The following is an 11,479-nucleotide window of genomic DNA, read 5'->3' as shown; positions in this document are numbered from 1 at the left end:
GCAGGCGGAGGACCAGTTGTCTCGTTTCGCCTTTCATCCCTTTCGCCTCAGTTCCCGTGACCTGCGTCACTTTACACTTCAAGGGGGGAGATCATGAAAGCAGTGTATTATATTCAAACAACAGCATGGATTATCTTCTATGCTTTTCAGACTTTTCTATCTGCCGGACCATGGTGATCTTATTAGGACGGATCCAACTGTGATAGTACGTGATGATATAGCGGGGCGCCATGGCCACGATGATAGACAACACAGCAGTCAACCAGAAGTTGGGATTGCCAAACACGATAAAACCAATGTCTTGCATAGACGTTGGAAACGAACTGTAGGCTAACACCCATATCACCATGAGAACAATCTCGAGTCCAATACAGAAGAACTGCCACCACGTCCAATAACGAGTATTGAAGCCTGGTTCCAGATTGGCTACGGTGATAATCGTGATGGCCACTGCGCATGACAGTTCCAGATAAGAGCTTGCCAGGCCATTTTGTAAAGGCAGTGCCCCGTCGAAATAAAGTAAATGAAAGGCAAAATAGATGACGCATGACTGGTAGATGCCTTCGAGAAAGAAGAACCAGAATCGTCTCTTTGTATATAGTTTTTTACGAATGCCAATTTCGTAGGTGTCTGGATATCGAAACAAATAGTTTTTGGTGATATCCTGATCGGTGCATCCTAGACACCAAGAAAGAAAAAATGTTAACATGGGGCAGTGAAGGAGTCAATGGAGGGTAGATACTTGCCTATAACGCAGGTTGGGGCTACGGTAAATATTAAATTGTACAGTTGTAAAAACGAGTAGTCGTAAAAGATGTTGGCGGAGAATCCACTGAAAATTTGAAACCATAGTGCACCAAACACCCAAACGACGTTTTTGTAAAAGAAGTTGAGAATCATTTCCGAGATTCGGTCGTAACTCCAGTGGCCTTGAACCACCAGCAACTTCTTGAGGAACCGGAATTGCGCTATAGCATAGTCAGCCGACATGGAAGCTTGGGCCCCTTCTTGTCCGGAAATACCAACCCCGATATTGGCGGCTTGGATCATCGAAACATCGTTGGCTCCGTCTCCAACTGCTAACGTCACGGCTCCTTGACCACGGCGGACTAGTTCCACCACCAATGCCTTTTGAAGCGGACTGACTCGGCAGCATACCACCGACTTGCAGACCAAGACGACTTGCAAAAGTCTAGCCTGGGATTCTTCTGTTTCCAAAAGATGCTTTAAAGCAAGACCATCCACTACAAACGCATACTCTGGAAGGGGTTTAATGCTCCTTCGTTGCGAATTCTTATCAATTTCAGTTTCTACTTCTTCACGCTCTCGGTCCATCTTGGCAATCATATCTTCAAAGTCGGAGAGAACTTCAGCTGATTCTGGATTACCTCGTAAAATCCATAGTTTAGAGTCCTTTCCAAGTAGGTTGGAAGCATAGCCAATATTGATCGCCGTTTCAACCTTGTCTCCAGTCAACACCCATACATTGATGCCTGAATTTCTTAGAGCTTCAATGCATTCAGGTACTTGATGTTGAAGTTCGTCTTCGATGGCTGTAGCGCCAAGTAAGGTAAAGCCCTTTTCAATCTCCTCGTTCACTGAATCTATTTCATCGGCTCGATTTTCCGTCGCTGTACTTGCTTTGTGTAATTTTTCACTCCACACATCGTACTCTTCATCTGGCATACTCTTATATGCGAAGACGAGGGTGCGCAGCCCTTCATTGGAGAAGCCCTCGATATCCTTGGAAAGCTCACTGACATCATTCTCTTGGCCGGGTCTGAGTCGCTCAATCATGACATTGTCTGCTCCTTTACAGTACACAATGATATCGTTCCAAGGTTCGGGACGGCGAACAATCACACTCATTCGTTTACGTGTCGAGTTAAATTCGATGACATTCAGTAGTTCATAGTCATATAGGTGACCGAGAATGTCGATGGTTAAAATATTTCCCTTTCGCTTGAGGAAAGTAAAGCCTACATCCTTGACCGCTGTCACCAAAGCAGATTCATCCGGTGACTCGGATTTGTAGGCAAGTTGTTCCTCAACTGTGGTATCAACCTTTCTTGCTTTCTGGCCTGGTACAGCGTCAAATTCAGTTCCTCGACTTCCTCTTCGATCGGATCGACGTAGCGACAGCTTGGAGCTTCTGTTCGTGATTCGAAGCTTCTGATTATGCAGAACTTGCCTGAACCTCGACCGCTTGGTTGCACTACTGCTTACGGGTGTGGGTCGAGAGGATGAATCACCGTCCGTCATAGAGGGATTCGATGACGCCAAGCTATCGCTCACCGTGGATGTTTTGCTTCCAGACTTGAGAAAACTGCCGTGTCCTTTCTCATGACTGATGATATCAGGCTCAGGCTTGGTGGTGCCATCTTCAAGGTCATCTGCCAGCGAATCATCTATTACGTTTCCGTGTTTATCGATCCGTTCCACCACCGCCGTATGACACAGTGAAATCGCTGTAAAGAATTCTTTCACAGCTTGCTGCTGTCGATTTTTGGGTGGCACTTGGGAAATCGTCAAGGGTTCTCTTTCATCAATGGTCATGATGCCCGTCTTCTCGTCACTATCACCATTCAGGTCCTTGAACACTTCAGGGTCAGCAAAGGTCAATTTATCGATATCCAAGCTTGAGTATTTTGGATCAAACTGCGAATGGATAAGCGTTTTGTATTCTTCAAAGATCGCTTTTCTTTGCGCCAAAAATTGCTGTTCTTCTGCTTCCGGGTCGCGCACTTTCTCCTGCCCAAAATCTCCATTGGTCTCGGCCGTTTCTCTTTCTTGACGCAACCTGGCTCCTCTGGCTCCTTCTGACTCTGGTGAAAATCCATTGTCTCCATATACCTTGCCTCCAATGGTACATTTTCGAAACTCCATGACATTTCTGGTCAGTGTTCCAGTCTTGTCAGAGAAAATGTATTGGACTTGACCCAAATCGTCGGAAAGATTCCACTGGTAAACGAAATAGTACGTTGGTTTGCTTGGATATTTGATGATGCTTTCTTACGCAGAAATTTAATACTTACGGAACGTGGAATGCAAAAGGCACCTGATTCTTCATCAAACATATCAAGGTCATTGTAGATGAAGAATGCCTGCATGGTTTTGACAAACTCGATGGACACATACAAGGAAATTGGAATGATATTCTGGAAGATAATCAAACTTGCCCTGAAATGACCAATGCCATTAGTCTAATTGTTGCCATTCTCATATTCGTTCCTGTCTCCCACTTACCAAAACGTTAAGAATCCATTCCAGGCTGGAGAACCTGAAACATCGTCGAATGTCTGCGCAGCCAAAGTCCGTCGTTGAGCAGCAATGGTAAGACCATTTCCAACTGCACACAATAGACATAGCAAGAACAAGCAGATAAAGGCCACAAAAATCTATAAACCACCATCAACGTTGAGCTCATCCATGCCATTCCTTCCCTTCTTTTTTTCTATAAAAAAATAATAATACCTACTTCTTCGTTCAGTTCCTTTTCGATCTCACTTCGTTTCGTGGGCGTCTCACCGGAGTTCAGCATAATCTTGGTATCAGTGCCCGTGAATACGACGTTGGCTATGATCCATCGAGTATTTCGAATGATATGACCACGCAACAACATATTGTCAATGGTAATCGGTGTCTTTTTTTTTTCTTCCCAGTTGGACGTTGAAGCTCGTGGGGCTAAATGCGCCTCCTCGTCTTCGGTTGGTTTTCCCAGTAGAACCAACGTTCCTTCGAATTGATACAGATTTGGGTGCGGAGCTTCCGACTCCACATAGAAGTGCAAATCCAGACATTCTTGGCCAGACTGAATGTGCATGGTATCGATCACAGATTGGCGGGGTTTAAGGTTGGTCTCTCCATCCAGATCTTTAGTTTCAACGTAGCAAACGCCCGTTTCATCTGAGGACGCCAGTAGCACACAGTCTGAAGGTACCTTATCTCCATTTCGAAGTAACAAAAAGTCACCTACGCGAACATCTTGTGAGTACGAATGATGAAATTTGCCTTGTAGTTCTTCTGGCACCACAGAGGGTTCATGTTTTCCAAACCATGAGCGTGTCTTGGCGGCATAGTTGACGTTATGATAACCAGCCAAGGTGTAAGAACTCTGGGTATTGAACTTATTGTCCAAAACATGTCGCTGATAATCTTCAAACGCATCCTTGACCGCCGAAATAAAAAGCACCGAGCAAATGGGGAGCATTGTCAGAACCGGGGAATTGATACCGAAATACGGTAACATTTGCAATATGGCCATGCCTAAGAAGTACACGTTGGCCAAACGAGAAAACTGATAGAACAGGTTTTTAGGCACAAAGGACAACAGGGTATATTTGGAAGTCCTGATGCGATTAGATACATAGTGTCGCTTGGGATGGCCTTGGGCAGTTCGTTCGGTTTTCGGTAAAGGCAGGTTAACGAACACACGACGACCTCCTTCGGGAATCCTTCGAAGCCTGACTTTGTTGGTGGGTCGTCGAAGGTAGTATTCACCTCGTTTCAGTGATCGGTTGGTGTCCACTCTGCGAGCAGCCTGCAAATGATCACTGGCCAACGACATGGACCGGCTCGACTGGTCTTCAGCATAATGGTCGTCTATACTGGAGGAGGATCCATCTCTCTGTGGATATCGCATGAACCATTGCCTCTGATAGTACCAGTCCTTCAAACTCCTACCGTAACTCATGGAAAGAAAGGGCAATTGAAACTCGAACCGATTTAGAGATCTGGTTTATATTCCTCCAGTTATGCATAAGCAATCTGACACAACGCTAATCCAATCTTTCCGCTTTGGGACATTTCCACCGTTGCCCTAGACATTCTTACTGTTCCATGAAATATGCTTATTACCATAGATTACATTGACGACGCAGAGGGAAAACGTAGCGCGGAGGGTATGGATGGTAAGCAGAGGGGTGGGTTGTCCAATGGGCGAATTTGTTGATAGGTCGCATTGTAGGGCTGTGGGAACAATGCGAGAGGTACGCCTCTCTCAAGGTAATATTTATCCATTCCTCGGAACATCATTAGCATTCGGTTTAGAAAGCTGTTCTGTTCTTCTCTCTTCGTTTTTTGTTGTGTGGGATGTCTTTACAGCAGCCAGGCGGGAGTTCAAATTTGGGGGGGGGGGGCCTGGCGGGTAGTTTTTGTAAAGCCCGAAGTGAAGTTGGCTCATCCCGTGGCATTTTTCCTTCATCGCATCTCTGATTGCTTTCAAAGCGTTGAGGCATCGAGTCCATTGAAACATCTCTGTCTGCACCATGAACAGCATCAACAGCATCTCGCAACAAATTCTTGCCAAGCTCCCCCTGTATAGATTGAAAGGTAGAGTTCGCATGGCTTGTCTGTCCACCACCTACTTTCTTGGCTAAAAAGCGTCCATCTCTATCTAGATCTCATCAAGGCCATTCGAGCTTGCAAAACCGCTGCAGACGAACGTGCCGTCATCCAGCGTGAATCCGCCAACATCCGTACTGCTTTCAAAGAGGAAAACAGCGAAAGTCGACATGCCAACGTTTCAAAGTTACTGTACATTCATATGCTGGGCTATCCTGCTCATTTTGGTCAAATGGAGTGCCTTAAGCTTGTAGCTGGCCCCAAATTTGCTGATAAGCGATTGGGTTACTTGGGTATCATGCTTTTGATTGACGAAAAGACCGAAGTCTTGACTTTGGTGACCAATAGCTTGAAGAAGTAAGTCCATCGGTGTCCTAGTTTGACTTGAAAACGGCTCGGCTTATATTCTTTGCTTGTAGTGATATGAACCACTCGAATATGTACATTGTTGGCTTGGCTCTCTGTACATTAGGTAATATATCGTCGCCTGAAATGGCACGCGATTTGTGCGGAGAAGTGGAAAAGCTACTCGGTAGCTCCAACACTTACATTCGGAAAAAGGTCGGTATGCCGTCGAGGTTTGATCCGCGTTTTCAACATGCATCACTGAAACGATTTTCATTTTCCAGGCTGCTTTGTGTGCTCTTCGCATCATTCGACGAGTGCCTGACTTGCAGGAAAACTTTGTATCCAAAGCCAAATCGCTTTTGGCCGATAAAAGCCATGGTGTTCAAATTGCTGGCATTACCTTGATAACAGAAATGTGCCAACAAAGCTCAGAAACGCTTCAAATCTTCAAGAAGGTGAGGACCGGCTGGCAAAATGTTGTTAAAATTGAGGCTTATATTGGTTTCTTATAGGCTGTCCCACTGTTGGTTCGAAATCTCAAAAACTTGATCACGGCTGGGTTCTCGCCTGAACATGATGTGACCGGCCTCACCGACCCGTTCCTTCAAGTTAAGATCCTCCGACTCATGCGTATTTTGGCCGCCAACGACCAAGAAGCATCAGATGCCATGAACGATGTTTTAGCACAAGTCGCCACCAACACCGAAAGCTCCAAAAATGTCGGTAACTCTATTCTCTACGAAACTGTGTTGACCATCATGGGCATTCAAAGTGAAGCAGGTCTTAGAGTCCTTGCTGTCAACATTCTCGGAAAGTTCTTAGGCAACCGAGATAACAACATTCGCTATGTCGCTTTGGAGACCCTTAACAAAACTGTCAACATCGATACGCAAGCCGTTCAACGTCATAGAAATATTATTATGGACTGTTTACGTGATGGCGATATCTCTATCCGTCGCCGTGCCTTGGAACTCAGTTTTGCTTTGATTAATGAGAGCAACGTCCGAGTCTTGACTCGTGAGTTGCTGGCTTTCCTTGAGGTTGCTGATAGTGAGTTCAAGCAGAGCATGACCATCAAAATAGCATTGGCTGCTACCAAGTTTGCTCCCAACCGACGATGGCACATTGATACCATGCTTCGCGTTCTAAAGTTGGTAAGGAATGGTGGCCCTGGGTTGGATGGTCCGGTCGATGTGATGCTGATCTCTTTTCTTTGCAGGCTGGAAACTATGTTCGAGAAGAAAACTTGGCTGGATTCATTCGCTTGGTTGCGCAATCATCTGATTTGCATCAATATACTGTACAAAAGTTGTACTCTGCTCTCAAGAGCGACATTTCTCAAGTAAGTACAATGGAGTTGCTGCATACATTCGACTGGACACTTCTAAAGAGAGCCTTTCATTATATATTAGGAGGCCTTGGTATTGGCTGGTGTGTGGGTCATTGGCGAATACGGTGATGTATTGGTGTCTGGAGGCAATTTCGAAGATGACGATGTCATGAAGGAGGTACATATTGTTTAACTACGTCCAGACCCTTATGTATATATGCATTGACTTGGATATTCCCCCCTCACAGGTGTCGGAAGGAGATATACTCAACCTTTTCGAATCTATCTTGAACGGACCTTACGCTAACCAAGTCACTCGCGAGTACATTGCTACATCCTTGATGAAACTCTCTGCTCGATTCAACGATACCACAGTCCTTCATCGTATTCAAGGCATTCTTCAGAAATTTACATCTAGCATGGAGGTAGAGATTCAGCAGCGTGCTGTCGAGTATACCAATCTGTTTAGTTATGACAACATTCGACCAGCGGTGTTGGAGCGTATGCCTGTTCCCGAAGAGCGACTCATGAGCGAAACTACCGGTGGTCGTGGCACTCCCTGTAAGTTTAGTTGCCTTTGCCTAGTGATGATGGAGTGTGAACTCATCGAACGTCCCTTTAGCTTTGGATGGCGGTCACTCCTCTAAGGCTGGACCAAGTGATCAAGATGTAAGTGGGCTTCCCGATGCCTTTCTGACGGCAAGTCATGTTTATTCACTTTCTTTTCCTTCCAGCTCCTGTTGGATTTGATGGGTGTTGGTACTGCGTCTGGAGGAGCAGCACAAGCTACGCCCGAGGCCTCACCAATATCCCCCTCCACGACTTCCAAAGCACCTCCGGCCGGTAACAACATGGATCTCTTGGCTGACATTTTCGGTTCTGGATCAGGATCTCAACCTGCTCCTCAATCCCCTCCCCCCTCCATGGGTGGCGGCAGTCTGCTCGATATGCTTGGCCAAGACACGCCTACCTCACCCAAAGTACAACAACAACGTGCTACTTCGCCTACTGGTGGATTGCAGAACATGGCTTCTCTTGGCCAAGCCTTGCCTTCTGCCACGAATGGCCGAGATAACAGACACCAAGCATTTGCTCAAGATGGTTTGGTGATCTATCTCACGCCTTCTCGAGACCAGCAGAACCCAACGGTCATCAATATCCAAATCACCTTTGCTAACGATGGTAGCCAAGGTACTATCTCCGATATGCAGTTCCAGGCGGCCGTTCCAAAAACCCAGCGACTGCAAATGGCACCTGCCAGTAGCAATGTCATTCAGCCTGGTAGTAGCGAGAAGCAGATGATGCGAGTTGCTAATCCTCAGCAGGTAAGAGAGGGATCAGGAAAGTGCTGTATGGAAGGACTGGATTCAACTCTAACTTGCCCCATTGTTTTTTCTTCTTCTTCCTTAGACTCCCTTGAGATTCCGTCTGCGAATCGCTTACTTGCCTTCATCCACTGGCCAAAAAGTAGAAAAAATCTCAGAGTTTGGCCCTTTCCCTGAAAACGCTTACTGAGATCCTCCCCAGTGGACCTTTACCAAAAAAAAAATTGTCCCCTTTTCTTCTTATTCCCAATAATCATACACCAATTCATGGGTTATTCATTCCTATACTCGTGTTTTATTTTATGGGGTGAGCTATAGTGGTTTGCAATATGGGTTGGTAGTGTAGCATAAGTTTTCACATAAGGGTTTGGTTCGCTAGCTCGCGCGGTCATATACAGAGTAAACAATAGAGAATGGGTTGAGTGCATTAGGATGATATGCTGAAAAAAAAAAAAAAAAAAACAGGGTACGATTGTATGATAGTTTAGGCAGAGTCACCGCCACGAAGACGAAGGACCAAATGGAGAGTAGATTCCTTTTGGATGTTGTAGTCGGAAAGAGTACGGCCGTCCTCAAGTTGCTTACCAGCGAAGATGAGACGTTGTTGGTCCGGTGGGATACCTTCCTTGTCTTGGATCTTTTGCTTCACGTTGTCAATGGTGTCGGATGATTCAACTTCAAGAGTGATGGTCTTGCCAGTCAAAGTCTTGACGAAAATCTGCATACCACCACGAAGACGGAGGACCAAGTGAAGGGTGGACTCCTTTTGGATGTTGTAATCGGAAAGAGTACGGCCGTCTTCAAGTTGCTTACCAGCAAAGATGAGACGTTGTTGGTCCGGTGGGATACCTTCCTTGTCTTGGATCTTTTGCTTCACGTTGTCAATGGTGTCGGATGATTCAACTTCAAGAGTGATGGTCTTGCCAGTCAAAGTCTTGACGAAGATTTGCATACCACCACGAAGACGGAGGACCAAATGAAGTGTGGATTCCTTTTGGATGTTGTAGTCAGAGAGAGTGCGTCCGTCCTCAAGCTGCTTACCAGCGAAGATGAGACGTTGTTGGTCCGGTGGAATACCTTCCTTGTCTTGAATCTTTTGCTTAACATTGTCAATGGTATCGGATGACTCAACTTCAAGAGTGATGGTCTTGCCAGTCAAAGTCTTGACGAAGATTTGCATACCACCACGAAGACGGAGGACCAAATGGAGGGTGGACTCCTTTTGGATGTTGTAGTCGGAAAGAGTACGGCCATCTTCAAGTTGCTTACCAGCAAAGATGAGACGTTGTTGGTCCGGTGGGATACCTTCCTTGTCTTGAATCTTTTGCTTAACATTGTCAATGGTATCGGATGACTCAACTTCCAGAGTGATGGTCTTTCCGGTCAAGGTCTTAACGAAGATTTGCATACCACCACGAAGGCGGAGGACCAAGTGGAGGGTGGATTCCTTTTGGATATTGTAGTCAGACAAAGTGCGGCCATCTTCAAGCTGCTTGCCGGCAAAGATGAGACGTTGTTGGTCCGGTGGGATACCTTCCTTGTCTTGAATCTTTTGCTTGACGTTGTCGATAGTATCGGAAGACTCAACTTCCAAAGTGATGGTTTTACCAGTCAAAGTCTTGACGAAGATTTGCATGCTGAAGGAATGTCAGTTTAAAGCAAAGGGGCAGTATGGTATAGTGTAAAAACGTACCTTGTTTGTGAGAAAAAAGGAGAACGAGTGGTTCGAAGAAAGGTTAAACTTGGCCTCTGCTTTTATAGGCGAACCAGCTGAGTCTGACATCATAGCTTCCCAACTAAAAATTTCACACCGCCAGCTTTAAATTTCAATAGCGTTGCTTCATCCAAACATCATGAATATCTGGACTGAACTGAATTTACAACACGCTACAAACATCATCATATAATAAACCCCACTTCATTCTATTGTGCTGCTAGCATTTTGCTCATAACAACAACAACAAGCTACCTAATTCAGTCTCATATCCGTAACACAACCTCAGCCGGTCGTTCGATAGTCGCTGATCGTCTTGGCTTGCCTAGGCTCTAATTTCACAGGCACAGCACAGCATCTGCGCAGCAATATAAAAATCCAAAACTTCTCTGCTTTTTTTCTCTTCCAACTCCCATTGCCCACACGCATCATGACGGATATCACCGGTGTACAAACCCTTTACGACAAGTTTCGTCATGATGAATGGGACCGTTTGGAACTGCATAGAATAGAGTATCATGTTACACTAACTACCATCCTAAAGTATCTGCCGCCTCCACCTGCTCTTGTGGCGGACATAGGCGGTGGACCCGGTCGATATAGCTTGGAATTAGCTCGACGAGGCTATCGAGTGACGCTGATCGATCTGTCGTCCGTGTTACTGGACATGGCCAGAACCAAAGCTCAATGCGAGGGACTCAATATTGTCATTGCCCAGGCCAATGCTTGTGACCTGTCTCAAGTGGTACCTGAAAATGACGTTTTCGACGCTGTACTCCTATTAGGTCCTTTGTACCACCTTGTGCAGTTGAGCGAACGTAGGCAAGCCATGGCAGAAGCGTTGCGAATTCTGAAGAAAAATTCCACAAGCCTTCTTTGTACCTCTTACATATCTCAGTTGGCTCATTTTAGAGATATTGCAACGAAAGATCCTGCACGCCTGGCCAACCAGAGCCAATTTTATCGCGACCTCCTCCAAACAGGGAATTACAAGCAGCTATCCTACCATGCTCGTCCTGGCGATGTAAGAAGCTTGATCCAAAGCTTTCCTGAGCTCCAATTACTAGAGTTACGAGGATGTGAAGGGTTTTTGGGTGGACGGCTGAATGAAAACATCAATCAACTCCCTGAACATGAATTCGAAGCCTGGCTACAACTGGTTCTGGAAACAGGTGCCGATGAAGAGGGTCTTGCCAGTTCAGACCATTTGCTGGCTATCTCGAGGCTGATAATATCGAGTCAAGGTGAGCAAGTGGTCCAATCGATCGATGAAAGCTAAGGAACGGAGTTGAAGAGGCCAGATAAGACATATGCGAAGTATTATTTCGTCTTTTCATTAGAATGGAATCAAAGATATCTGTATTTCGAGAAATAAATTCAATGTAAAAGGGAACCATTTAAATGTAGGAAAGATCAACT

The 11,479-nt window shown here is 45.6% G+C and overlaps 4 protein-coding genes across 4 annotated transcripts; 2 read left to right on the top strand and 2 right to left on the bottom strand.

Moving 5' to 3' along the window:
• Positions 1 to 82: 82 nt before the first annotated feature.
• Positions 83 to 4,852, bottom strand: K450DRAFT_256534 (uncharacterized protein). The gene is made up of 5 exons (XM_051591523.1): positions 3,479 to 4,852; positions 3,247 to 3,398; positions 3,036 to 3,180; positions 747 to 2,961; positions 83 to 678 (listed from the first exon to the last, which is right to left on the bottom strand). Exons 1-5 carry the CDS (start codon positions 4,691 to 4,693, stop codon positions 131 to 133), a joined length of 4,275 nt encoding a protein of 1,424 aa, XP_051441519.1. The 5' UTR covers positions 4,694 to 4,852; the 3' UTR covers positions 83 to 130.
• A 33-nt stretch (positions 4,853 to 4,885) lies between these two features.
• K450DRAFT_256519 (uncharacterized protein) lies at positions 4,886 to 8,629 on the top strand. The gene is made up of 13 exons (XM_051591522.1): positions 4,886 to 4,910; positions 4,967 to 5,004; positions 5,227 to 5,331; positions 5,400 to 5,700; positions 5,763 to 5,904; positions 5,973 to 6,146; positions 6,204 to 6,845; positions 6,911 to 7,033; positions 7,104 to 7,199; positions 7,270 to 7,582; positions 7,644 to 7,690; positions 7,756 to 8,346; positions 8,432 to 8,629. The coding sequence occupies exons 3-13, from the start codon at positions 5,268 to 5,270 to the stop codon at positions 8,534 to 8,536; spliced, it is 2,598 nt and encodes an 865-aa protein (XP_051441518.1). The 5' UTR covers positions 4,886 to 4,910; positions 4,967 to 5,004; positions 5,227 to 5,267; the 3' UTR covers positions 8,537 to 8,629.
• A 160-nt stretch (positions 8,630 to 8,789) lies between these two features.
• Positions 8,790 to 10,058, bottom strand: K450DRAFT_214084 (uncharacterized protein). Its single transcript, XM_051584821.1, has 2 exons — positions 10,040 to 10,058; positions 8,790 to 9,983 (listed from the first exon to the last, which is right to left on the bottom strand). The coding sequence occupies exon 2, from the start codon at positions 9,980 to 9,982 to the stop codon at positions 8,831 to 8,833; it is 1,152 nt and encodes a 383-aa protein (XP_051441517.1). The 5' UTR covers position 9,983; positions 10,040 to 10,058; the 3' UTR covers positions 8,790 to 8,830.
• A 242-nt stretch (positions 10,059 to 10,300) lies between these two features.
• On the top strand, positions 10,301 to 11,477 carry K450DRAFT_256507 (uncharacterized protein). The gene has a single exon (XM_051591521.1). It carries the CDS (start codon positions 10,491 to 10,493, stop codon positions 11,337 to 11,339), a length of 849 nt encoding a protein of 282 aa, XP_051441516.1. The 5' UTR covers positions 10,301 to 10,490; the 3' UTR covers positions 11,340 to 11,477.
• Positions 11,478 to 11,479: the final 2 nt, after the last annotated feature.

The sequence above is a fragment of the Umbelopsis ramanniana genome (genome assembly GCF_025399195.1).
Source record: "Umbelopsis ramanniana AG unplaced genomic scaffold K450scaffold_63, whole genome shotgun sequence".
Lineage (NCBI taxonomy): Eukaryota > Fungi > Mucoromycota > Umbelopsidomycetes > Umbelopsidales > Umbelopsidaceae > Umbelopsis > Umbelopsis ramanniana.
The sequence above is the reverse complement of the archived record's forward strand: the minus strand, read 5'-3'. Positions and strand labels throughout refer to the sequence as shown.